The sequence below is a fragment of the Muscardinus avellanarius genome (assembly GCF_963383645.1).
Source record: "Muscardinus avellanarius genome assembly, chromosome: 20".
NCBI classification, from domain to species: domain Eukaryota; kingdom Metazoa; phylum Chordata; class Mammalia; order Rodentia; family Gliridae; genus Muscardinus; species Muscardinus avellanarius.
The window spans coordinates 31875715-31903685 of NC_137806.1; the positions used below are offsets into that span (position 1 = coordinate 31875715).

The 27971-nt window shown below is 39.4% G+C and overlaps 1 protein-coding gene across 1 annotated transcript in view; it reads right to left on the minus strand.

Moving 5' to 3' along the window:
* RYR2 (ryanodine receptor 2) overlaps positions 1-27971 on the minus strand; it is a gene marked incomplete at both ends in the record, with an annotated part of 554680 nt that overhangs the window by 77955 nt on the left and 448754 nt on the right. The window contains 12 exons of the mRNA XM_080717126.1: positions 2237-2290; positions 8596-8647; positions 11143-11246; positions 12640-12736; positions 15048-15160; positions 15883-15918; positions 19511-19645; positions 20882-20941; positions 22139-22309; positions 25786-25878; positions 27264-27351; positions 27720-27960. Coding sequence (XP_080573252.1) covers positions 2237-2290; positions 8596-8647; positions 11143-11246; positions 12640-12736; positions 15048-15160; positions 15883-15918; positions 19511-19645; positions 20882-20941; positions 22139-22309; positions 25786-25878; positions 27264-27351; positions 27720-27960 — 1244 coding nt within the window. The remainder of the gene's footprint in view (positions 1-2236; positions 2291-8595; positions 8648-11142; positions 11247-12639; positions 12737-15047; positions 15161-15882; positions 15919-19510; positions 19646-20881; positions 20942-22138; positions 22310-25785; positions 25879-27263; positions 27352-27719; positions 27961-27971) is intronic.

Consider the following 27971-nt stretch of genomic DNA (forward strand, 5'->3'; position numbering starts at 1 on the left):
TGAGGCAGTAATTCACAGGAATTCTGAGATAATTAGCTGTTGAGAAATAAAATCTATTAAATTATTATTGAACCATCATCATCTGTCATGTAAACTCAAAATATGTTATTGTTACGCTCATAGGTCAATAATCATTATAGCCACTATATTGGAGCTATATCTCAGAGCATCTTCATGAGTTCAGATTTTAAGATTTACAAGGATTAGGATATGTAATAAGAACAATATATTCATTTGAATAGTGAGTCAAAAACATTACAAGCTGTTTCTTCTAAGCATATTTTTTCATGGCAGTCTAAAAATCATAAGAAAAACTAAAGTCATCCTGAATACTCTCTACCTGGGATGGTTATGGCCAGACCTATTAAATAATCTTATGAAAATAAAAAAAATCTCAACAGGACCTAGGCCAAAGTAAAAAAAAAAAAAAAAAATCTGTGATTCTAGATCAAAATGGTTTCTATTAGATAACTGTCCCATTCAAATATTTAAACTACTAAGAGAAACAGTTGCCTGGTTTTTTCCCTTTTATGAAATGCCAAAATCAATATCCAAATCACGGTAGATAATCTTCAGGCACTAGTAGCACAATGAAAAGCACACTTCTCTCCAATCTCCCCATCCATACCACTTGCCACGTCTATTCTCATGCAACAAGACTGGCATTTAAAAAAAAAAAGAGGGATGAGGCCAGAAGCTACACTAAAAGAGTTCCTAGATAAAACTTTTACTACGCTAGCACTGTATTCTTTTTTGCAACACATTCTGTAGCTCCAAGTCAGCGTGGAGGGTAAAATTTCAAATGAAGAGTCATTTCGCTTGCAAGAAGAAGAACCAAGGTAGGGGACCTGAAGGGACCAAATTGCAGGAGCTTTCAACTTGCAAGAAGATTTTTCAAGATGTTTGATTACAGAAAGAGTCCAAGATGTTGGGTCTAACAAAGGTCAACGTCACAAGAAACCAAACTCAGACCCAGACAAATACACACATATACATGGTTTACCTTGCTGCGTTGTGATCCTGTGACCTTAAGGAAGGATGAGGACAAGAAGCAAAATGGCAATAAACAATTGCTCGGAAGACGACCGATCGACCATTCACGAATGGTGTGCACTTCAGAGAAATTACGTTCTTTGCTGTTCATGGCTCATTCTACTTTACCTGTCTCCTCACAATAAAGGTGGGTTTGAGGCTAGAGCACTCATACATCAAAAAAGACTACAGAGTGTCTTCTAGGAAACTGAGTACATGAATTTCTTCTCAGCCAGCAATAGTCATGAGTTATTCTTCAATTTGGTTGCTCTATATTTTTTATACACTGCCTTCGATGCTGCAGAAATGCCCATACAAATTCCTCCTTAAAGTGGCATTGACTGCTCTAAATTTGCTCTTGGGTTTTATGTTTCATGGGTCTGCCACAAAAATAAAGACTCATTGCTGGCTATCGATTTATTTCAGGACTTCTAACTCAAAGTCCAGACATGTAAACTAGTAGGATAAAAACCCTAATATCTATTACCTCCTGGCTCGATTTATTTTTTAAAATTCTACAAAAGAAGCAAAAGACAAAACAAATAGAAGAGTGATAATTAGCAATAACTTGCTATTCTCCTAAAAAGCAAATGAGCACTATAAGCAAAGGAGTAAAATAATAATTCACTTTTCTTCCAGCTAATTACTAGGAAGCAGCATTTCAAGTGATATATCTAAAAGCTGAGACTATTTAAGAATCAAACTAGCACCTAGTCCCAAGAATTGTATGCACGCCTACCTCATGCAAGCAAACTAAGCTGTGTGCCACCATCTGCAGATGTACAGGGAATGAGTGACCTAACTGGATAGAGTTCAGACGCCAAGTCTTTAAGACTTCCAATTCAGGAGGGAAAATCAATAACCAAAGCAAGGGCGTCATTAACCACTTGATGTCACGTTGCTCTGTTGGGAATGCCAGACTACAGCATCCCCGAGGTGAAGGACGAAAAGCAGCTTCATCTCTGAGGGCTCACAGGACCACTCATTCCCAACATACAGGCTTTGTTATATTCTTCAACTAGGCTGCGTCCCTGGGTCTCGACTTCAGCCAACGTTAGGACTCAGATTTGTTCATCTAGCTCTGACATGCAGTCCCTCAACACAACAAGCCGCAAGAAGCCATGAAGCGAGAAACAAAGGTCCATTGTAAGCTATGGAAAAATGTCTCCAACAGGAAAGGCAGTTCCAGAAAGATGGATCTTACCTCGAAACTCCTCACTTCCTCTTCACCATCATCCTCCTCCTCATCGTGACAACTCTGAGAGGCATAAAAAATAGGGCATATGTTGAGACAATTTATTGAACTGAGAACAAATACTTTGCATTAATCAACAGTGTTTAAGAATATGTATAAACTCACTTGTATTATCTATGTATATAGCGTGTTACCATAGATTCATTTGTGTATTACATACAGCGTGTTACTATATATAGCATGCACTATACACTTGTTTATATATGTGTTATCAGATACTGATGTGTTATCAGATCCACTAATCAGATGTGATCAGCAAATCCATAACCTGAAAGAAAATTATATCCTATATAGTATGCTTCTACAAAATTAAAGTATTGAATTACCTATTTTGCAAGCCCATGTCAGACAACACTCACTACTTATTCGTGCATTTGCCTTGTTCAAACCATACTGCAAACATTAAGGTCTCCTATCTTTTGGGCATTTAGATGCACTAATATAGGCGCAGGCAGTAGCCATTACTTAAAACTAAAAGAAACCAGTATCCATCAACTAAAATGATTCTTATAGTCCTTTTAGTTTTTTAAGTTTACTTTTATGATACTTCACCTAAAGAACTAAAGGGAAATTCTGTTGTGATTTTTTTTTTTTGGTACATGGGGGTCGAACCTAGTAATGTTCTACCTCTGAGCTACACCGCCAGCCCTACTTTATGCTTTTGTTTTGAAACGGTCTAAGTTGTGGGGCCCTTGAGAGGTCATGGAGGCTGGCTTTAAATTGCCACTCCTGATTCTGCCACAGCGTCCCAAGTACTGAGATTACAGGCATGAGCCATCACACCCAACTGCTTATATTCTTCTTCACACATAACGTACATGATGTACCTTCACGAACATATTAAAGTCAACCACTAAGCCAAGGAGGAGGGAGGGGAAGGCGATGGAGTGGAATTGGGGAAGGGCTAAATGAGTGATGTGTGCTTGTACCATCCTGTACCCCATTAAGATATATGACTGCAGTGCACCAATAAAAGGGGAAAAATAAAAATTATAAAACTGGCCGTCCTATTATTTCCTCAGAAATTACAAGGAGTTGCGCTAAGTCAAGCATCTATGCTTATCAGTCACACAGACGAAGTCCCACTCGCTAAGCAAGCAGAGGGGAGCAGCGGCGGTGGTTGGGGGCAAGGGCTCAGGAGACAGAGTTCCCAGCTCCACCAGAGGCTGCCGACCTTTACCTATTCAGCGCTGACCACTTATTCAATCTCTATGTCTCACTTCCTTCATTTTCAAGATGGGAATAAGAGCAGAATATCTATCGGGCACTTAACAGGTTTACACAGTATAAAATATTTGCTGCTTAGAGGAAAAGTGTCAGCCAGAGAATAAACTTTTAAGAAGCCTCAGCTGCTACTCCCATGAGGTGGCCAAAAAAAGCCGGACATGGAGCAGGACCTGAGGAAGAACTCACAGCCACTCGAGTTGGACCATTCTGATCCAAGTTATGTCCAATGCCGTGTAAATAATCCTCGCATCAGTGAGGGGCCCAAAGGCAAAATATAAAGTTTAAGTTACAGATCAGAACACTCCTTTTAACTCAAAGTGCTCCCACCAGTGGTGTGGAATGAAGTGGAGACAGAAGGGAGGGGACCAGGAGTGATACTTCTACAGACTAGATTCTAAAAGGTGGTTCATAATCTTTCATTCAGTCAACCAACATGGAACAAGCATCACCCCTTCTCATTTAGAAAAACGGGCACAAAAGCATGATTTGCGGAGGCAGAAATAAAGGTGGGTGCACAGACTTGTGAGTTTCTTTGGCTGAGTAAAGGTTCTGAGGGCTTGTAGAAGTATACGGGAGCCACAAGAACTGAGACATCTCCAGCAACTTTTTAAGTGCACTGGGCAGACAGAGAAGAATTTGCAGGCACAGGAGAATGGTCTTCAACAGCAAACTGCACTTATGTAATATACGTACATGTATATTTGTCTGTGTATTGTGTGTGTGTGTGTATATATACACTATATATAGTATATATACCTTAGATGGAGATTTTATAAATTAGCAAGTAAGGCAAACTGAGGGGATAGGAGGGAAATTCTCTAACCCACATGATGTACTTTAACAAACATATCAAAGTCAGTCACTACACCAAGCATGAGAAGGAAGGAGGAAGAGGGAATGGGGTGGGAATTGGGTAAGGGCTGATTGGGTGATGTGTTCACGTATGTCTTCACCATCTTGTATCCCATTAAGATGTATGACTACAATGCACCAATAAATTTTTTTAAAATACAGAACATATATATATATATATATATATATATATATATATATATATATGTAAATGGAGAGTGATATTAGTCCCAAAACACAGGATTTGGATTATGAATCAGAACCCTAACTTCTAGGCAAGCAAGAGAGGTGGCTTTAGCCAAGAAAGAATATGCTGCATACATAAGGAAGTGTGAAATAGAGAATTTAGAGAATAAAGTAGAAAAAGAAAATGAAGGCTAATTGAGACCATTCAGGTATCCCCCCCCCCAAAAAAAAAAACAAGAGTAAGATAAAAAAAAAGCAGCCCTTCAGTCTAAGAAAAATGTATTAAAAAGATCCTTTAGTTACCTTTCTGATGATATAGCTCCTCAGAAGATTAAGGAAGACCAGAAATTTCCATATGGATTTAAATCTAACAGAGAGCCATTGGGTGAAAGAAGAAAAGTCCTCAGAAAGCAACATGGCATTTTATCACTTTAGCCAACAGAAAAAATAGAAAACAAGACATCCGTTATCACATGCCTCAAGTATTTCTAAAAGCTAGTGAGAGAAGGAAGATGGAAAGAAAGGGTTTGCTTGGCCACGAGTGGAAACATTACTGCGTGTTTGAAATCTATGATGGTATCACTACAGATATTTCCCCGTGGGTACCTTATTTAACTGTGTGAAACCACTCGATGAAGAAAAGAATAGTTGCAGATAGCACAAGGGCCATAGGCTGCAAAGAGACACTGTGAGAAAAAACAAGGGTGGTCATGATGGGGACTCTCTGTGGACCACCACAGCAAACTCAACAGGTCAGAAACGAGATGAGGAGGAACTAATGGAGTGCACTGGGATTCCCTGGCATGCTTTTAAAACAGCAAGTACATATGGCAGAAAGAGGCAGGTTTAAGGATAGGCAACACAGAATTTTAACCTAGAGTTTACAATAAAGTATGGTTTCAAAAATACAAAGATTTTCACCTGGCTTTTTAAGTCATTGTCGAAGCAAGTAAAATGAGGATGAGTAAGCACATGACTTAGAGCCGATGCCATGACCATCAAAGCAAGATGTACGGAACTATTCATCAGTTCCTTTGTTCCAGAATGAGATGCTAGAGGTAGGCGTTTTTAGATCCAGAAAATACTTCCAAGAAAAATGAAATTTAAGACCCCAGTGGAATACCATTTTATATTTACTTGGCTGATCAAAATCAATGTCACAGCCAGGCGTGGTGGCGCACGCTTTTAATCCCAGAGCTTGGGAGGCTGAGACAGGAGGATCGCACAGGTTTGAAGCCAGCCTCTGCTACTGAGTGAGGCTCTCAGCAACTTAGACCATTTCCAAATAAAGTATAAAATAGGTCTGAAAGTATAGCCCAGAGGTAGAAAATCCCCTGGGTTCCACCCAAAGTACCACAAAAAAAAAAAATCTGTCACATATCAAAAGCTGAAAAGAATGTAGATATCATTATCCATCCATCTATTTCTCTACCTACCTATTTATTTCTCCCTCTCTCCCACTCCCAGGAGTGAGTGGTACTAGAGATTGAACCCAGGGCCCTTCTGCCTTTGAGATATACCCCTCAGCCCTGTCTTATTTTGAAATAGAGTGTTTCTGAGGGCCTTCTAAGTTGCTGAGGGTCTTAGACATTGCTGGTAGAAATATAAATGTTATAACTTTGGAAAATAGTCTGATATATCATCTCAATCTTGTATAATAGGGAGCTTGGTTAAAAATAGGCATTTCAATTCGTCTTCACATCAGTTAAAAACAAGGATACAACACAAAAAGGTCTATTGATAAAAAAGCACATAAATAAGCTGTGTTCTATCTGCCTAAAGGAAAAGGAATAGAATATAACAGCCAAAGCAAATGAACTCCTGCAACACACACACACACAAAAGAATAAATCTGAGAAAACAACATTAATGAAACAGGTCAACTCCAACAGATGACATGTAAATACTTTCCTTTTAAAAGTTAAAAAGTAAAGTAGATAATAATTCAAATAAGGTTACAGCCATACAAGGTTTACTACCAAGCTCACTAACATGTATGCAAAGAGAGAAAGGGGAGGGTATACAGAAGGAAATTCACCAAGTGCTATGTGCTTGTACGTTTTATCACTTTGAATCTTCCTGTGATGTATATACATTGCACCAATAAAAGTATAAAAATTATTTTGAAAAAAGTTAAAAAAGCTTATTTTGCCAGGTGTGGTGGCACACGCTTGTAATCCCAGCATTTGGGAGGCTGAGACCTGGAGGATCACAGTTCGCGGACAGCCTCAGCTACTTAGTGAGGCCCTCTCCAACTCAGTGAGACCTGGTTTCAAAATAAAAAATAAAAAATAGGGCAGGGGGTGTTCCATCCCCATACCTGCAAAAAATAAAAAATGAAAAATAAAAAATAAAATAAAACAGCTTATTTTTAAAATATACTTGATAAATACATAGATAATTAAAATCATGTAAAAAGAAAACCAAGAGAATTTTGAACGTGAGTTTAGGATGACATCTTCCTTGAGTGGAATGGGTTAAGGAAATAATATTTATAAGTTAAGACCTTAGCTTTCCGTTTGGGTGTGAATCCACATTTTAAGAAAGTACCAAGAGCTGGGCGTGGTGGCGCATACCTGTAATTTCAGCATTTGGAAGGCTGAGACATGAGGATTAAAGATTCTAGGACAGCCTCAGAAATTAGCAAAATCCAGCAATTTAGTGAGATTCTGTTTCAAAGAAAAGTAGAAAGGGCTGGGGGTACAGGTCCAAGGTAGAACACTCTGGATTCAACCCCCAGTATCACACACATACATAAAGCTAGGAAAGAATCAATAGAGTATTTCACAAACCCCGAGTTACGAGTAACCAAACTTAATGTTAAAGAATAAAAATGAAAAATAACCTAATTAAGAAATAATGCTACCAGAAGACCTTCAATGAGGAAAGAGGAAGAGACAACCTACAGCCTTCGATGAAACTCAAGGCAAGAACCGCTTTGTGTAGAATCAGAAAGACCCTGAGTTCTGAGAAACCATGAACAGCAGCCATCGACCCCTGGGCTACTGGTGTTCGAGATGTGGAAAGGCAACTTCCAACAACTTTTTGCAAAGAAATCAAAGATCAGTCATCATCTGTGTTCTAGAAGAGCTTCCTGAGAAAATGACCGAGGAGCATTTAATCATCTTTGACAATCTGAGTCCTGGAGTCCCCCCGGCAATCACGTATCTTGATTTATCCGAGTACCTCACTTGTCCGTCTTTGAGTTTTATTAAAGGTTAGAACTGAAGTTCACTTCAGTCATCCCATCTTGATTTATGTATCTCCTGACAAAATGTATGAGAACTGTGAGTTATAAGATTATGGTTAGACAGATTCAGAATAAGTCTGATCATTCTGTGGAGTGGTCAAGATATACTGCCACACGGCCCAGCTACAACTCTCCTGGGTACTTATCAGAAGGAAATGAAGTCCGCAGGTAGAGAAAACACCTGCAGGCCCATGTTTATTGGAGTGCTGTTCACAATAGTCAATAAATGGAGTCAATCCAAGTGCCCATCAATAAAGGAATGAAGAGAAAATATGGCATACAAACCCAAGGAAGTATTATTTAGCCATAAAAAAGAATTCAACTGTGCCATTTGCAGCAAATTAGATGAAAATAGAGAATTATGTTAAGCAAAATAAGCTAGACACAGAATGGCAAGTTCTATACTTTCTTATAAGTGGAAAAAAATATTTTAAAGATGACTTGGGAGTTAGGGAAGGAGCTGTAGAAAAAAGGAAAGAAGGAAAATAGAGCAGAAAGCAGGGCACACATGATCAAAGCATCATTTGTGTACATGTGAAATTATCCAAGTAAGACTTGGATAATTAATGTACATTATTATAATAAAAATAAAATAGCCAATATAAATACACTCACAAAAAGAAAACAATGATTACTTTTCAAGGAAATTAGAGCTGAGATTTATGAAACAAAAATTGAGATTAATTTGCCTTGTTTCTAAGACAACATTTTAACACAGAAATACATATTTTTATCTGTTTTCAAATCACATTTACCTTTGTTGAAATTAAAATTAGAAAAGGTCCTTATTTACCTTTGCCATAATATCTGCATAAGCCATATATAAATAATCTTCCTCCAGTTTGCTATTAAAAACAAGAAAATAAAACAATTTTTTTAAATAGAAGACTAGTCCTATTTGGATATACCATCATTACATGAAACTGCATTTGTGTTATTTTCTAACTAGTATACCATTACAGTTAAGTGAATATAAAACTTACACAGTGCTTAAAAATCTTAGAATCAGAAGCTAAGGATTTCAAGGTCCTAAATCGCTATGCCACCTTACCTTAGAGATGAGGTTTTTCAGTCTCAGAAAATAACTGGTCTATTGATTTACACAGACAGTAATAACAAGCTTTCTTTAAACAAGAGAATTTGGGGAAAAAAAAGTAAATTAAAAAGCATAATTTTTTTTTTTTTTTTTTTTGCGGTGGTACTGGGGTTCCTGGAAACCCTTCTACCTCTGGGCTACACTCCCAGACCTATTTTTATATTTTTTTATTTGGAAATAGGGTCTCTTAAGCCAGCAATGCTGGCTTCGAACCTGCGTGATCCTCCTGTCTCCGCCACCCAAGCGCAGGGTGCACCACCACGCCCAGCTAAAACAGCATAGAAACTTTTGAGGGTGAAAACAGTGTTTGACATTTGATGGAAAGACTGCTCAAATTAAGTCGGGCATGGTGGCGCAGGCCTGTAATCCCCGCGCTTGGGAGGCAGAGACAGGAGGATCGCGCTGGTTAGGAGCCAGCCTTGCTGGCTTAAGAGACCCTGTTTTCAAAAAAAAAAAAATATGTGTGTGTGTGTATGTGTGTATGTGTATGTGTATGTATATGTATATGTATATGTATGTATAAAATAGGTATGGGAGTGTAGCCCGGAGGTAGAAGGGCTTTCAGGAACCACAGTACCACCAAAAAAAAAAAAAAAAAGAGTGCCCAAATTATATGTTCCAATTAAAAAAAAAAAAAAGATGGTCAACATGGATAAGTCATAAAAAAAAGAAAGGATAAAGTATATTATCATCTTTTTCTGTGGGGCTGGGGATGGAACCCAGGGGCATTTGACCTCCAAACTACACTCCCTGTCCTATTTTGTATTTTTATTTTGAAAAAGGGTCTCATTAAGTTGCAGAGGGCCTCACTAAGTAACTGAGGCTGTCTGCAAACTGTGATCCTCCGGTCTCAGCCTCCCAAATGCTGGGATTACAAGCGTGCGCCACCACGCCCAACTATCTTTTTAATAAGCATGAAAACCATTAATACATTAGGATAAAGTATATTTTCCTCTTTTTAAGAAACATGAAAACTATTAATACATGAAGGGTAAAGTGCATTATCCTCTTTTTAAGAAGAATGAAAACCATTAATACAGGAGAAAAAAAAGGTTTCCATAAAGAAAGACGATACCTAAAAATTTGCAAAGCTATTTTAGCAGCTTTAAACTTCGGCTATGAGAAAAATTCACTTAGGAGAAGTACCTCGTTACCTGACAATGCCAGAGGTCTGCTCTACGCTAGCAATGAGATGATTTGGTTAGCTGGGAGATAAAAAGAGATTGTGGAACACGGATGAGCTGAGGGGGGAGAATACTCATTGTCATGGCATGCAGAGAGGTCGCATGAACTGTGGACTTCTGAGTAGCTTCCTGCAGATACGAGCTGATAATTAAAACATCTCCCAGGTTCCACAGAGAGCACAGAAGACCTTGGTCAACCTTTGCTTCCTTTCTCAAGGAAAGGAAACCTAGAAAGGTCCTGGAAACTCCATGACATCCCATCTACGGAACCTGTCTTGGCAGAACCCCCTGGAATGAGCAGATGCTAATTCTGATGATCTGCCCTGAGAGAGCGCCTTTCTACTTGACTGTATACTCAACTACATGGAGGTCTGCCCTTTGTGGCTTTGGTGAATGTGCATGACAAAGCTGTTAGAAGAAAGATGTGCAATATCCTTGAAATAGGTCTCAGATTCCCAAATTGACATGATGGTCTTCCCAGCCCCTGAAGGCTTCCTAAGACCCTCTGTTCAATGGAGACACGTTTTAGGTCACAAAACATATGACTCTTCGTTTATTTTTAGCACTAAAATTTGCTTTGTTTTCTTTTAATTTATAAACGTTCCTTGTGATAAAACCTTTTGATAAAAATCAGTCAAGTAAATCAGCTAATTATAAAATTAAGAAAAAACAGAACTCACGGGTAGATATTAAAGGCTACAATTTAATGAATGTTGGTCCAGGGGTATATACAAGACTGGTCATACTTTTGCTTGTGTGTGTTACTAGGTTCTGAACCCAAGGGCATTCTGCCTCTGAGCCACACCCCTCGTCCTTTGGCCTCAGCATCTAACTAGGTTGCAAGGTCTCGCTAAGTTGCCGAGACTTGTCTCAAACCTGTGTCTCCGCCTCCCATGTATTGGGATTACAAACATGCGCCATTGCACCCAACTCGGTTATATTTTTTGAAAACTGCCCCTCCTAAGAAGAAAGTGACACACAAATCTATGACACAGAGTGATCAGACACGGTTTTCTTTATCTGTCTCTCCTACATCTCCTATGAACCCTCCCAACCATACCATTTCTCTGTCAAAGCCGTGCGGCTAAACAGAAGGATCAGCTGGTGTAGAGGGTCCACTCTCTTAGCAGATTCATCTTCTTCGGCAGGTTCTGCCCCAGGTTTCTAAAAAATAAAAATAAAGAATAAACTTTACACTGTTTCATATTTAAAAGAAATGTTCTCTCACATCCAGGAGGAAGCAATATAAGATCAAATAATAAAAAAGCCCTTTTCCATTGGTGGTGGTGGTAATATGTTTGGTATGGGGATTGAAGCCAAGGACATCCTACTTTCCAGCACTGGAATTTGCTTTGTTTTCTTTTAATTTATAAATGAAAACTATGACTCCCACCTCTTTTTAATTTTTTTTCTTTTAATTTATAAATGAAAACTATGAATCCCGCCTCTTTTTAATTTTTTGTTTTGAAACAGGGTCTTACTAAGTTGTCTAGGGTCTTGCCGTGTTGCTGAGACTGGCCTTGAACAACCTGTCTCAGCCTCCCGAGTACTGATATTACAGGTGTGCACTACCACACCCAGCCATTGCGTGTGTGTATTTTTATGCAGTACACATGCAACAGATGAATATTTATGACTATTTATATGTGCATGTTTACATGTGTGTGTAACATAATTTAATGTGATGCATATATAAATGTGATATAATGTGTTATATATCTAATATGTTACCAATGTAAAAATATGCAGCTTAAAACAGATACTTAGTACCTGTATTTTTGTTGTTGTTTTGCAGTACTGGGGACTAAACTCAGTTCATCACACCTGTAAGGCAAGGGCTCTACCACTGAGCTGCATAACCACCTCGAGAGATATTTAATAATACATGAATAGCAGTATGAGCAAAGATGACTTACAGAATTAAAAATAAGCATGCTATTTTCAAAACCAGATTTAGCAGTGACTGAAAGCACATGTGCTATAGAGATACCAGCTCCAGGGAGGGCTCCATATATACCAAATCACAACGGAATGCACGTCACCCCGAGTATGAAAATTTAGTCTGCATAACAATGCAAACTTCTTATTAGATAAACATGTTATTTTCCTACACAAAGAACAATAGGCAAAGAACATAAAGTGAGTCAATACTTCGATTTTTAAAAACTTTTACTATTGTCTAGAATCATTAAAATGAGAACAATGACTATTTTTATTGTCTTTCGAGTTCATTAATTCTTTTCAATGACTTTTCATTGAATTATTTAATGAATTTTATGTCTCCACTAAGTTATTCATTTGGACTAATTATCTCTTCATACAAATGGGGTTCTTTCCTAGATTTAAGATTTGTGTTATGTGTTCTGGAAAAATTGCTACAAGATATCCAAGAATGTTATGGTTATTTTGATTTTAAAGGCAAATCAAATTTAAGATTAAAAAGTTTGCTGAGACCAGTGCAGTGTGATATTTTTTCCTCAATATTCTGTGACAAAATTCTCAGTGATACTGTCCCGCCAAGCCCAAGCTTTCATTTTATAACCCCATTAAAACATACTGCTAAGTCTTCAATTAGCTTGTCTTCAAAGTAATGCTCTTCTGTTTCAATCCAAGACTTTTCATATCCCTGAAGAAAAAGATTGACGGCCCGATGCCTAAAAAATAAGCACAGTTTCAAACAAAGAGATTTTCTTAAAAAGATAAATTGAAAGGAATTCAGCAGTGCTTTTTTGGCTGGATTACTTGTGCACTAAAATAATAATAAACTTCCTATCCTTAATTCTTCTCTTGAGAAGTGATCCTTTGTAGAGAATACAGCAAGGTTTCTAAGGTCACATACTGGCTTAAGTCTTAGCTTAGACTTTTCTAATCTTTGTAACATTGATAATGTTAAAATCTCTCAACTTCTATTTTTTCCCCTCAGTTTAAAGCTAGCATATCCCCATCTATATTTCAGTTGAGACTTAAAATAAGGTATCAAATGCAGTGGAGAGATATTTATTCAATGAATGCTATTATTCCACAAAGTTGCTGTTGATAAAAATGTAATAAATATGCCAATCAAGAAATTACTCTGTGTTCAAGTTAACACTCAATATGAGAGCTGAGGATTTCAGAGCAATAACATATTTAAGTGAACTCTATGGGAGTGTCTATATTCAAAGAAGAAATCTTGGGATACTGATAACTAATGGCCACCTATGAAATAAAAGATGCGTCAAGACCACAAGTGTCAGTGAGACTCATATGGCATCAGAGAGCTGGGTAAGGTTTCAGCACAGGATAGGACTCAGGTTTGGGGACCACAGAAGAGCATCATAAGAACACCAGAAGTGGCAAAATGGTGCCAGTGAGTATAGGGAGCTGAGCTTTATGACGACAAATTCAAGCTAAGAATTTATGAGACGTAACAGTTCGAGAGAGGCCTTAAAACTAGAAAGACTAACGACGCAGCTGGAATCGCCACAAATCACCATACGTTCTTGTACATAAGAAAGGCATGCCCACAACATGCCCAGCCTTACTGCCACATCAGCATTACCCGGGCAGTTTTATTTTATTTTAATTTTTATTCTTTTTTGAGACTGGGAATTGAACCCATGTTCATTCTACCTTTAAGCTACACCCTCAGCTCTCCTCTTCAATGTTTTGCTTTAAAACAGGGTCTAAGTTACTGCAAATCTTGCTGTATTGGTGTGACTGGCTTACAACCTACAATCATATCTCAGCCTCCCAAACACTGGGATTACAAGTGTGAACTAACTACTCTACTGGCCAGCTATGATTTTTTTTTTTTTTTTTTTTTTTTGCAGGTCTGGGGATGGAACCCAGGTGGGGGCATTTGACCTCCAAGCTATACCCCCTGCCCTATTTTTTATTCTTTATTTTGAAACAGGGTCTCACTAAGTTGCAAAAGACCTAAGTAGCTGAGGCTGTCTGCGAAGGACTATCCTCAGGTCTCAGCCTCCCAAATGCTGGGATTACAAGTGTGCGCCACCACGCCCGGCTGGCTAGGAAGCTTCTGAACAGTAGGCAGGCTGGGCGCCCATACAAATTCTGATTTAATATGTTGATACCTAAAGTCTTAAGTGCATTCAAGTGTATTTCTTAGAAGCATAAGGTGGGACAAGGACCAGAATAAGATACAATTTAAAAAGTGGCATATGTGAGGGCGTGGAACAGCAAACTGTGACATCACAGAAACCGTTCAGAACCTGCCGCCGTCCACTTGTTATGAGGAACACAGGAAAGGAAGGAAGGGGTGGCTATGAGGGAAAGAGTGATATGCATGGTTTCTAGAGAAACTGATAAAGCTTACAGCGGTGGACTGCATAAGGAGTAACCAGAAGAGGTGAGAATATCAATTCAAGGTTAATATTCTAGTTGACCACAAAGTAACACCATTTTGGTTCAGAGGACTTCAAGACAGCAAATGGTTTAAGTGGGAAGCTAATATGATTTAGATTCCTCAGTGAGCAGGGCATGATAAGGAATCAAATGTCTTAGAAGAGAGAAAAGCGTAAGATTGCCATCCATGTGTTGGCTTTGACCTTGTATGCACCCTAGCACTGTTCGCTGTCCATGGCGCTGAACACATACAATTGGGCCAAACTCCAAAGGATCTTTAAGTAGGAATCTGAGAAACAAATAGCTCCAATAATGTAGGAAACAGCTACAGTTTATATACCTGTAAGAAGTATAAAAAACATGTAAAAAGTGGTTTGGAGACAGAAAAGAGTAACTATTAGACTTGCAAGGAGGTCAAAATTGTTACAAGAAAGACTCAGCTGAGCCAAGCCTTATTTGTAAGAAATGGGACTGATACAACTTGTGGAGTCTAGAGCACAGTGATAAAGCCCTTTTATCCTCTTGGACAACTGTACTATGTTAAGACAGATTCTTGACACCTTTATCACTTAGAGGAAATGTAACTTTAATCTACTAAAAACATTTAAAAATTCTGACCGTGGCAGATTATACAAGGGAGCCATTCGGAAGCAGGCCACCACGGCCCTTTTCCTTTGCTTGGAGAGTAGTTTATGCCACACGGCCTTTTTGGATCTCTGAGGATGCTCCACCTGAGGAAAAATAACACAAACAAATACACACTCATACCCCAAAACAACACTAAAAATTTTAACATTCAAAAGCCGCCCCTTTTAAATCCTACTCCCAAAGTACCTTAAAATTAGTTGGAAAAGTCCATAGCCTAAAAGTTACCCAGAGCTTGAGATGGTTTCCAAAGTCACCTAATGTCCTTAGTAAAAATAAAACATTCTATTTTCCCAATAATATGTTCGTTCACAAGCTTTGTCATCTCTAAAATCAAAGAAACATAAAAGCACTCCATGTAGCATCATTTTCAACCCTTCTCAAAAATTTCTTAGGCTCTTTGTAATTCTTAAACATTTCCCACCTTCATGAAAATTAACCCATTCTTTTATATTTCTGTTTTGGAACTAATTTTTACCATAATAGTCACAGCAGCAAATACAAATAGAATTATCAAAAATGATACTGTTCCTTAGGATAAGATGATGACAAAGCTTTATGACCACAGTACCAGGAGTGAGAAAATGAATTTCACAAAAATGTTAAAATTTATGTTTAAGTTCTTTGTTAGACAGGGACGAATGAGAATTCAAAAGTCATAGGAAATGGTACAAGCAAGCTATTTACTTAATGGTATTTGGGACTTCAAGAGGAAGAGAGATTAATTATAAGTATTAAAAAGAAAATAATCCCAACATGGGACTCCAAATTAATTAGTAATCTCTAGGCAACCAAGCACTGTACTTCCCAGACTGTAATATCCCCGGCCAGTACATCTAGATCTCTGGAAGAAATAAAAATGTTATGTTAGCCAGAAAAGTAAAACTGAATTCATTATCCTTTGCAGTAAAGAGTCAAAATATAAAAGCAATAATGCCTGAAGAAAACATCAAGATTGTTTGGACCATAGTGTTTGAATTTTTTTTTTCAGTACTGGAGGTGGAACTCAGAGGTATCTACAGCTAGGCTACACCCCCAATCCAATTTTATTCTTTACTTTGAAACAGGGTCACATAAGTTGCAGAGGGTCTAAGTAGCTGAGGCTATCTGTGAACCGTGATTCTCCTGTCTCGGCCTTCCAACTACTGGGATTACAAGCATGCATTACCAGGCCTGGCTTGATTTGGAATATTTTTTTGTGTGTGTGGTACTGGAATGGAACCTGGGGGCATTGCACCTCCAAGTTACACCCCAGTCCTACTTTTTAGTCTTTTTATTTTTTGAAACAGGGTCTCACTGAATTGCAAAGGGCTTCACTAAAAGCTAAGGCTGTCTGCAAACAGCGGTCCCCTGATCTCTCCCTCCCAAATGCTGGGGTTACAAGTGTGCGCCAACACACCTGGCTTGGTTTAGAATATTTAATAAGGCAACTTCGTCTCATTGAAAAACACTACTTCTCTGACCCTTCTACCTCCATAGAATCGATCGATCAAGCTTTTTAACAAATACCCACTTTAAATCATCTTCTTGATGAGTGTGTCAGGTGAAATATACTGTGATTGAGAACATGATAGGGAAAAAAAAAGAACTGGGGGAGAGTTATTACACCCAACACATTTTCAGTGGAAGCTCAATTTTTGAGATTACGTTTTTGCAGGAAGACAGCTTTCTGCTTGGCATGAAAGATACATACATGGAACACCAGGTGCTGAAGATACAGCAACGAGCATAATGGGAAAAGCCCTTAATACGAGGCTCACAACTGGGCAGAGCCCTTTATCAGCTATAAAGGACCTTAATTAGCCACTTTTGCTATCAATCAAGTGAGTATCTTTAGGAACTGGTACTGAGGTCAACACCACCACCATGTACCCTGGAATTCTGAGCATCTTGATGGGTTTATGTGTCAGCTTGGCTACAGATAGAGATGTTAAAAGAAAAATAACAGTTGAAACAATGCTATGTAGGTGTGTGTGTGTGTGTGTGTGTGTGTGTGTGTGTGTGTGTGTGTGGTACTGGGGGTAGAACCCAGAGGCTTTCAACCTCCGGGCCATACTCCCAGACCTAGTTTATATTTTATTTGGAAACAGGGTCTAAGTTGCTGAGAGCCTCACTAAGTATCTGAGGCTGGCTTCCAACCTGTGTGATCCTCCTGTCTCAGCCTCCCAAGCGCTGGGATTACAAGCATGTGCTACCACGCCTGGTTGTACATGTGTATTAAATTACCAATACCAATCTCAAAGACATATATAGGGAAGGGGAAGGGAAAGAGGAAGGGGAAGGGGAAGAGGAAGGACAGGGGCCAGATAGGAGCTGTGTGCATGCCCATTTCCACTGCTGTATACCTCAGTATGACATATAGTTACAATGCACCAATAAAAGTATAAAAACTTACTAGGAAAATATTTAGGATGTTCTGCTCTCATGAGGATGACTAGATGTACAACACAAAGTATATGTCAAAAAGATGGCTGATACTTTAGAAAAACTAAATCGCCAAGTATTTCCGGCATGCAGGGAATTTGTTGGTGCAGGGGCAGAACCAGGCTTTGTGTCAACTAAGCACACAGTCTAAGGACAAGCCTCACCCCCAGCCCAGGACACTTGCCATTTCTGCACTGATTCGCAAGTTAAAATAATCTCTGCAAAAACCCAGTGACTCGGTTACAAATTAACATTAGGACCATTCGCTTTGTAACTGGAGTCAGCTGGGCTCCTTGTGCGCCCCTTCACCAGCACACTCTTATGTTCTAGCATATCTCTGTCATTAGCTACTTGTCTAGTTCTCAGCCTGCATTCTCATCGGGCCTGAGATACTGGCAGTGCAGGCAAAATGTCCATGGCAGTTCGGTGTAGTGGTTAATGCCTATAATCCCAGTTCTTTGGTTAGGACAGGAGGATCATGGGTTCAAGACCTGTGTCAGCGATTTAATGCAACTCTCATCAACCTAGCAAGAGCCTGTTTCAAAATAAATATAAAATAGGGCTGAGTGTGTAGCTCCAAGGTACAGTGCCCCCGAGTTCAATCCCTAGCACCATTAAAATTAGGGAATCTGCCAGGCATGATGGCGCACACTTGTAATCCCCGCGCTTGGGAGGTGGAGACAGGAGGATCACGCAGGTTCCAAGCCAGCCTCTCTGGCTTAAGAGACCCTATTTCCAAATAAAATATAAAATGGGTCTGAGAGTGCAGCCTGGAGGTAGAAGGGTTCCATCCCCAATACCACAAAAAAAAAAAAAAAAGTCTCATATTGCATTTAAAGGTAGAGAACCACTTTTATTTATTTTGCAATACTGGGGATGGAACTCAGGGACATCCTACCTTTGAGCTACAACCCCAGCCCATATTTTATTCTTTACTTTGAAACAAGATCTCACAGAGTTGCAGAGGGCCTCACTACATAGCTGAGACTGTTCCTTAAACTGCGATCCTCCTGTCTCATGGAGAACCACTTTTAACAAAACTATGATCTGCTCATTGAAGCTGTTTCAATTATCACTGTTTTGGTAATTCTTGAGCAAAGGGAGTGAATTAGACAGTAAAATTCACAGCAGGCTATGTCCTATAAAATAAAAAACCCATATTGGGTTTTAATGTCAATGGACTTCTTTAAGTGTAATGTGTATCATCTTGGAAAAATTAACCTAAAAATATCTCTGATAGAAGATAAGGTGAAGGGAGCAACATAAAACAAATATTAAACTAGTTAAAGATAATATTGCAAACCTATTATAAGCAATAATAAAATGGTATGAGCACAAAAGAACTTAAAGTCAGGCGTAACCTCCAAATATCTTAGAAGATTTAGAAGTAGGTAATCTTGATTGCATAACTTTAAGAACATTTTGAAAGGGGCAGTAAAATAAAGGCTTTGGCCACCTGAAATACATCATCTGTACATTTCTACAGAAAATATAAACTTGAAAATCATGTTTATTAGATAGGAGACACCCCTGACTCAGATATTTTTTATAATGAACATGCTGAAGGTATACATTCTGGCCTATAGTTAGTACATTAACATACATCTTTTTTTAATTTATTTATTTTTTTAATTGGTGCATTGTAGTCATATAAACATACATCTTCTTTTAAAAATATTTTGTGTGAGGCCGGGCGTGGTGGTGCACACTTGTAATCCCCGTGCTTGGGAGGCGGAGACAGGAGGATCGCACAGGTTCGAAGCCAGCCGCACTGGCTTAGGAGACCCTGTTTCCAAATAAAAATATAAAAAATAGGTGTCTGGGAGTGTAGCCCGGAAGTAGAAGGGTTTCCAGGAACCCCAGTACCACTAAAATAAATTATATATGTATGTATATGTATATATATATACACACATATACATACATATATATATATATATACACACATATACATACATATATATATATAGTGTGTTTAAGGCAAAAAGAATTGAAGCAATGCAAAATCTGACCTGCTCAAGATGAAAAAGCACGTTTGCTATGTCCAGAACCCGTTCTACAGTCTTCTCGGGGTCCGAGGTACCTTCCACTCTGTTCGGCAAGTCTTTGTAAAGGGCCATTTGCCATCTAATCGCTGGGTCCTCTAACTGAAGAAAAATGAGAAAAGCACACAAAATACAAAACAGCACTTGAAACAGGGGAGGGTCCATCTTCCATTATTTACCGAGCACAGCACAGGGTCAAAACAGCATGGAGACCTAGAGCTATGTAAGATGAGTCTACGACACAGCCTGATAGTCATGGTTAATAACATTCCACTGTAGCCAGGCGTGGTGGCGCACGCTAAGAACAAATGAATATGTTTTTCAAATGTATGTAATTTTTTTTTTTTTTTGGCGGTACTGGCAATTAAACCCAGGGGCTTTCTACCTCTGCGCTATATGCCAACCCTTTTTTTTTCAGTACTGGGGATTGAACCCAGGGGCATTCTACCTCCGAGATACACTTCCTGACCTACTTTTTTATTACTTATTTTGAAACAAGTTCTCATTAAGTTGCAGAGGGCCTCACTAAGTAGCCGAGGCTGGCCCCAAACCTGCAATCCTGTCTCAGCCTCCCAAGTACCAGGATTCCACGTGTGCACCACCACAATGGCCTTCTAGCATAGACAACTATGTATGCTTTATTACTCACATAACAGAACAAATGTCAAAATTAATAAGCATCTCTTCTTTTAAGGTGTGCCATTTATTTGGAGGTGAAATTTTGACTATAAATCTTTTAGTATTAATCTCTGGATCCCCAAAACTCTCACACATATCTGTACTAAGAATATATTCAAGCACCCAAGTACTGTGTGAATGTATGTTATTGTCAACATGATTTACATTATGTGAGACTATAACATACCAATAAAAAAATATATTCTATCTATTTCAACTCGTGACATTTTTTTAACTTTATTTATTTAGTGATACTGGGGTTTCTGGAAGCCCTTCTACCTCCGGGCTACACTCCCAGACCTATTTTATATTTTTGAAACAGGGTCTCTTAAGCCAGCGCAATCCTCCTGTCTCCGCCTCCCATGCGCGGGGATTACAAGCGTGCGCCAACACGCCCGGCTTCGTGACATTTTTTTAAAATGACAATTTATGATCTGCTTTAAGAATATACCATTTATCAAAAAATGACAATTTATGATCTGCTTTAAGAATATACCATTTATCAGCGTTAGTACTTATAATACAGAAGGATTGTTAAGCAGGGTAATGACTGATTCGAGTCATCTATTTTCACTTCCCTACTTGCTAAGGTCACATTATTTATAGCATCATCCCCGATTTCCAGATACTAAATATGATTCAGAATAAGCACTGGCTTACCTTGCCTTGTATATGTATATTACTGCGGATTATATCTCGCACTTCATCCTCGGTATCTTTCTGTCAAGAAACACATGTTACCTAAAAGGAGTCTTATAATATGTCAACTGTCAACAGAATCAACTCCGATATCTTTTAAAAGATTGTATCTCATAAATATCTTTAGCAAAATATAAAAACAGGCATTTCCTTTTTTATCACTTCATTTCATCTTCCTTCTAATTTTTGGTTATTAGAAATTGAACCTAGAGGTGATCTACCTCTGAGCTCTATCCTAACCATATTTAATTTTTTTTATCTTAAAGCAGAGTCTCATTAAGTTGCTGAGTCTGGCCCCTAACTTGCCATTCTCCAGTCTCAGCCTCCCAAGTGCTGTGATTACGGGCATGTACCACTGCACCTGTCTCTTTCATGTAATTTCTTGGCACAGCCATAGCCTGAAATAAAGTGATATCCTCCTTCAGGCCATAGCAAGCATATCGAGAGTAGATGACATCTGTTTTCCAGCCCTAATAAGACAGCAGAAGCACATTCCTTTCGGCTCAGAGACAAATTTACAGCCTTCTCCCAAATCTTAACACAATTTTAGCATTTAACATCCTTCATAACGCTGTATTGGGAAGGAAAAGCTATCTGAGAGTCAAATATTAGACACCTCCCAACAGAGCTGCACCTCTGAGGCCCAGCCCTCTGTGCAATCCTCTCCTCCATTCCCTTATCTCAGGGTGTACATGGAGGTGCCTTGCTGATTCTTTACGGGAACTGGGGCAGGGAGAATATGTCCTCCAATTTACACCAGTATAAAAGAGTATTCCTATGGTATATTTTTGAAAGAGTGCATCCTTATACACATAGCCATGAAGACAATCAGAGGACAGAAATCTTGAGAATGTAAATCTCAATACTGCCAATGTAAAAGTCGACACTTTACCTAGCTGCAACTGGCACCCTTATGGTGTGGTACTAATATGGAAAAATCGCCCTTCATAAATTCAAAAGCACCTTCCCCCGTCACTTATCACAAATTTTATATAGGAGTTTTAAAGAATTCCATTTTTTTCCACTGTGAGGTACTTGTGTCTTTTCTGGAGGTAATTAGAATAAATTTAAGTACTAGAGCCTGCACAAATAAACTACTTAGTAAAACATTCGATGCAAAATAAAGTATTGACTTGGAGCAGGAAGCCAAAGGAATGAGCCAGTAGAGAGTCAAGGTGGCAGAAGATGGCTGCCACCAGGGCAAGACGGCAGGCTTACCAGACTAAAGCGGTTCTTGGCCAGAGCAATGAGCTCCTGGTCCCCAGGCGCGCAGATGTTGAGACCAATGGGAAGCAAGCGCTTCAGGGCCGCCACGATCAGAGACGTCTGCATGGAATACCGGTCTCCTTTGCGCTTCATCTTTTTCCTTTCCTGATCAGAAACAGCTGCCTGGGGACAAAGGGAATGGTTGGGACCCACACCTCCTCTCGTCACATCTTAGGGACCCTTCTCTAAGGAGGAGGAGTTTTTGCCTGGTAGTTTTTATGTTCTCCAGTCCTAATTTGGGGACCTGGAGAACATGATGTTGAATTAACTGAGCCAGTCCAGAAAGTGAGGGGGCTTTGTTTCTCATATGTGAACTCTGGGGAGTAAATGGGAGACAGGAGGGGCGTTAGATAAGAGAGGAGAACCCAATGGAGAGATGGAAGGGACATAAGGGAGGGTGTGGGGGGAGAGGGAGAATGAAGGAAGGAGACACTTCCACTGACAGTATCTACATATCTAAAATTACTAATTCCAATCTCAGTATCCTATGGGGAAAGGGAGAGGTTGAGGAGGGTCCTGGGGAAGTTCACCTAGTGCCGTGGGCATGTACGCCTCCATCACCGTGAGCTACATCATGATGTAAGACTACAATGCACCAGTGAAGGTATGCTTTTTAAAATTTCATTCCCAGAACACTTTTTCTTTCCTTCTTAGTATCTTTAGCAGAGTTTAAGTCCTGCTTTCAGATTCCTGGGTTACTATCTCTCATATTTCCACATAATTTTTAGGAGAAAAGGTACATTTGAGTATTTGGAGAGCAGAATATAAGGATTGTACAGTAATTTCAGATATGTTTTCTACTTTTCAGTGCATAAGAGCCAGGAATTTAAGACTAGAGCATTTATTTGACAAATGCTTTGCTGCAATATACACTCATGTGGTATAGTTTGTATAAATATGCACACACATATGGTACATAAGGAACTATTATAAAATATATTTTTCTTTTATATATTCTGAAAACATCGATCTTTAGAGCCTTTGGCCCTCTCCTTTAATAACAGACTCTTCTGTTATTAAATCAGTATTTCACAAATATTTGGATTAGCCGGATATCCAGGTTACACCTAAATACTGTCATACTTTAAGGATCTCTTGTGAGTTTTTTTGAGGATTATGTTGAAGCCACAGGGTCATGTGAAGTGACATTCTAATTTTCAGGGGTTAGTGAATATTCTTTGTATTAAGAGGGAATATTTTGTGCCGGGCGTGGTGGCGCACTCTTGTAATCCCCGCGCTTGGAGGTGGAGACAGGAGAATCGCGCTGGCTTAAGAGACCCTGTTTCCAAATAACAATATAAAAATAGATCTGAGAATGTAGCCCGGGGGTAGAAGGGCTTCCAGGAACCCCAGTACCACCAAAAAAAAAAAAAAAAAAAAGAGGGAATATTCTGGCGTCTTTATTCTGAAAATGTGTGATCCCGGGGGTCATTCTTCCTACACCTAGGAAGTGTTGGCCACTACCTATATTGACCTACACTTTTGCCAACATTGGCACTGGCCTAAACTCACAACATGCTGTCTAGGCAGAAAAATTGACCAGCAGGTGTCTATCAACAGATGAATAGGTAAAGAAAGTAAGGCACATACACAAGAGCATTTTACTCAGCTATAAAGAACAAGTTATTTGCAGGAAAATGGATGGAACCAACAAATACTATATTTCTAAGTAAAATCAATCAGTTCCAGAAAGTCAGGGGTCATATGTTTTCTCCGATAGGTGGAAGCTAGGGAGAAAACAGGAAACAAAAGGAACGTTAGATAAACGGAAAGAGAAACCAGTAGACTAGGGGAAGGGGTTGGAGAAGGGAGATGTAGATGGGAAAATGCACGACTGTTGAAGAAAACAATTCAAATATTATATCCATAGATGAAGGTATCCTTACCGATTTTACTATCCCATCTAAGAAAGGAAGAGGGGAGAGCAGGGAGACATGCAGAGGGAAATACACCAGGTAACCTGTGCATGTGCATTTGTAACACTTTGAGTCTTACTATGGTGTCTGATTACAATGCACCGATAAAAGCATGTATTAAAGAAAAATCCCGCAAAATTTTTCTGTTCAAAACCCCTGAAATATGATCATAGCACGGTATGCCCCCCCTTCAGCCAGAGTGGAGAACCACCTTCTCCATATGCTACAGGAGAAAGGTCACATGTGGTGAGAGTTTACAGAAGTGAATCAGGTGTCCTAGGCAACATGCTTCAGCAGATGTCAACGTCTGGTGTTAGACACACAACAGGCGCCAAAATGTCCAACACATGGCCTTTCAAACTCTAAGTGAAACCCTACGTATCAGGCTGCACATTTCACTGCCCAGGTGCGAGCCAACCAGGCAGGCCCCATGAACTCAATGCCCTGGTGTGTGTGTGGGGGGGGGGGGGGGACATCAGCTCCCCAGAAAGCCTCTTACAGTCTACTTGGCCAGAAACATCTGGTTTCCTGGCCAAAGTACCACTATGTGGCAGCTTTGACCACTGACCAACCTATTTTGTGTGATGCCAGATGGAGTAGATTTTTAACTTTCTTAGTATTAATTTCTAAGATAAAGGCATGAGTGTTCAAATGTTTCAAAAGGAAGCTCTTTCCCATCATGAGGGACAGAAATGACCAAGTTCTAGAAGCATACTTTCCATTGTGTGCTAAAAATTCATCCCGGTGACATAAGTCAGGTAATTATTTTGATATTTTTATATTTAGCAAACTTAAATACACAAATATTCACTTCGTGTGTGTGTGTGTGTGTGTGTGTGTGTGTGTGTGTGTGTGTGTGTAATGCTTTTATTCCGATGTTTTGACATCTTGTGGCTTGGGTTGATCCTGGAGAGACTGTCCTTCCCAGGTCTAGGAATCTCAGAGAAATAAATGACTCACCTGTGAGTTCTCCTTTATATGCAAATCCACTCATCAGAATCCACACCCCTCACCTCCCCCTTCAAGTTCCAACATCCTGGGTGACCATCCACCTCTCCTAATCACTCCAGGGTCAGGAGCCAGACTAGCAGGGATGCACATATGCCCTCTGGCTCATGCAAAGTACTCACATCAGCCAAACCTAAAGCTGCTTCTGCTTGCCCACCGTAGAAGCCATGGTGTCAGCTCTAGCCCACGTTTGCTCTGGTGTTTCCCGTGATCCCTCTGCACAGTTTGAACCCTGTCTCTAGGGAGCCCTGAGTAAAATCTTCTTTCATGTTGTTTACCTCTGTGTGTCTTACCATGCCTGATTCTAAACTAAACCTGGTAATGAGAGAGAAAGGAGAGAGGAGAGAGGAGAGGAGAGAGAGGAGAGAGGAGAGGAGAGAGGGGAGAGGAGAGGAGAGGAGAGGAGAGGAGAGGAGAGGAGAGGAGAGGGAAGGAAAGAAAAGGAGGAGAGAAGGGGAAGAGGAGGAAGAGAGAAGGGGAAGAGAAGGAGGAGAGGGCAGAGAGGGAGGGAAGCAGAGAGAGAGGGAAGGAAATTACTCAGGAGGGAGGGTGGGCAGGAGAAGTGCGTGTTTAACTAGTAAATAACATTATGTAACTTACTTGGTTCTATTTATAAATCTTCAAAATATCAGCAAAATATAGATCCATAAAGAATAGGACAGGTTAGAATAATACCTTGGACATCTTTGACTTGGTATCAGTAATGAGGAAAGACATGTTGTTGATTTCATTCTGCACCACAAAATTCTGCTCTTCTCTCTTGAAATTCTAAGAAGTTGCAAAGGAAATTTCAGTCAATACCACTTAGATCATAAGGCCACATAAGCAGAGGCCACACGGGCCAAGAGTTTTGTCAAAGGTAAGTATCAGATTGATATGTGACTTAACAAGGAAAGGAGCCAATATATGCTCTTTGCATGTCTAATGAGGATGTCTGGCTAAGGGAACCTGTCAAGACCATGTGTAAATATGTATGTTTAAAAGGTGGGACACTAAGGTTCACAAAGCCTAAGTCTCAAGGTTGCACAGTGCCAAATGAACAAATACTGAAACCCCAATTTAGCTGGACAATAGCATACACTGCCTCCTTAAAAAAAAAAAAAACAAGCTTTTTAAGAACACATAGAACCATAATTTAACTTTCTGTCAGTTCATCTACTTTTAAAAAATAACATTATTTTGTTCACTCAATTTTAATACATAGAAATAAAATCCACACATATCTAAATAATTTAGAAAACTGTATGTTAACAGGTTTGTGTTTAAATTGGTACATGAGATTCAAAAGCACATATTCAGATTCTTTCTTATTCTTAAAAATATTCCTAAACATGTGGGGCATGGTGGCGCACGCTTGTAATCCCCGCGCTTGGGAGGCAGAGACAGGAGGATCGTGCTGGTTCAAAGCCAGCCAGGCTGGCTTAAGAGACCCTGTTTCCAAATAAAAATATAAAAATGGGTCTGGGAGTGTAGCCCGGAGGTAGAAGGGCTTCCAGGAACCCCAGTACCACTAAAAATATATATATATTCCTAAACATTCCTGATTTTTAGTTCTAAAATTTTGAACAGCGTAAAATTTTAGGAAGCTTCCTTGGTATTCTAGTGGTTGATATAGTTGAGTATTCTCAATTCTTCAGGAAACAAATGCAGCTTTCCGATTTCTTAAGTGATTTATTCCTGGGTCCCTCATATTTGCCTGTTCAGCATCACAGGTAGAGTAACCCAAAATAAGTTAAAGGAGTATGCTCTATTACCGGAGAGCATCACCCTGTCTCAGTGTTTCTCAAGCTTAAACATGAGTACTTGTGGAGGCTGAACAGCAAAACACCGCAAGACAGGGAAAGGCAAAATTCAATGGAACGCCAGTATTGCTGCAAGATTGGAGGTCAAACTTTAAAAATGTTTGGGTAATGCAATTAAAAATATCTATCATCTTTAAAAAACATAACAAAGCTCAAAAATAAAAGAGCTTATTGACTCACAATATCCCTGAGAGCAATCACTCTCCTGTCAGTTCTTAAATGATTCCTAGGATACACATTTGATGAACACTGCAAAGATATTTACCAATAGGACCACACACTCACTAATGTTGACAAGGTCCCTATCATAAATGGAACCATAAACACCATCTTCTCTCCTTCTTCACTTACATGGGATTTCGACCAGTATACGAAGACCTCGGCCACCATGCGGAACAGCTCCTCCGCCTCCGTGTTGGGCTCCTTCAGCCACTTTGCCCTGTATCATACAATAAGTCAGATGGCTTCATAGTGATTCCTTACCATTCATGGTAAAAGAGATCATCCTCCATCATAAGGTTGTATTTGCTGATCACAGAGCTCATAATGCTTTGCATTAATCTTTGTGACCTCTAAGAACACATAAATTATTTAAATGCCTAGTGGCCAACTTCTACTTGCAAAAGAAATTCAAAATGTGATTTCTGATCTTAAATTTAAGTTCCTGGGTGAAAACGAACTTATAAACATTTCATTTTTCAATATCCCAGAAGAAGCTCGTGACCAACGAGTGAAGTTTATTAAGAACATAGAAGCCAAGAAGGGTATGCGTGAACTGGGGAAATTAACACCTTGCAAACACTCCACCTGTTATAGTCCACAAATCGAATCAGGAGCGGGTAGAAGGCATAGAGGTCTCTGGCCAGCGTGGTGAACTCATCCAGGATGAGAAGCTCGGCTTCAGACATGTCCCCTCTGGCCTCGGCCTTCAGGTGGTCTTCCTCAGAAACAACCATGGCAACCTTCTTCTTGAGTTTCTCCATTAACGGTAAGAAATGAGTTTTCAAGAGCTGAGATTTCACTTTATTGATAATAGGCTGGGAAAACACTGTTGGGGGA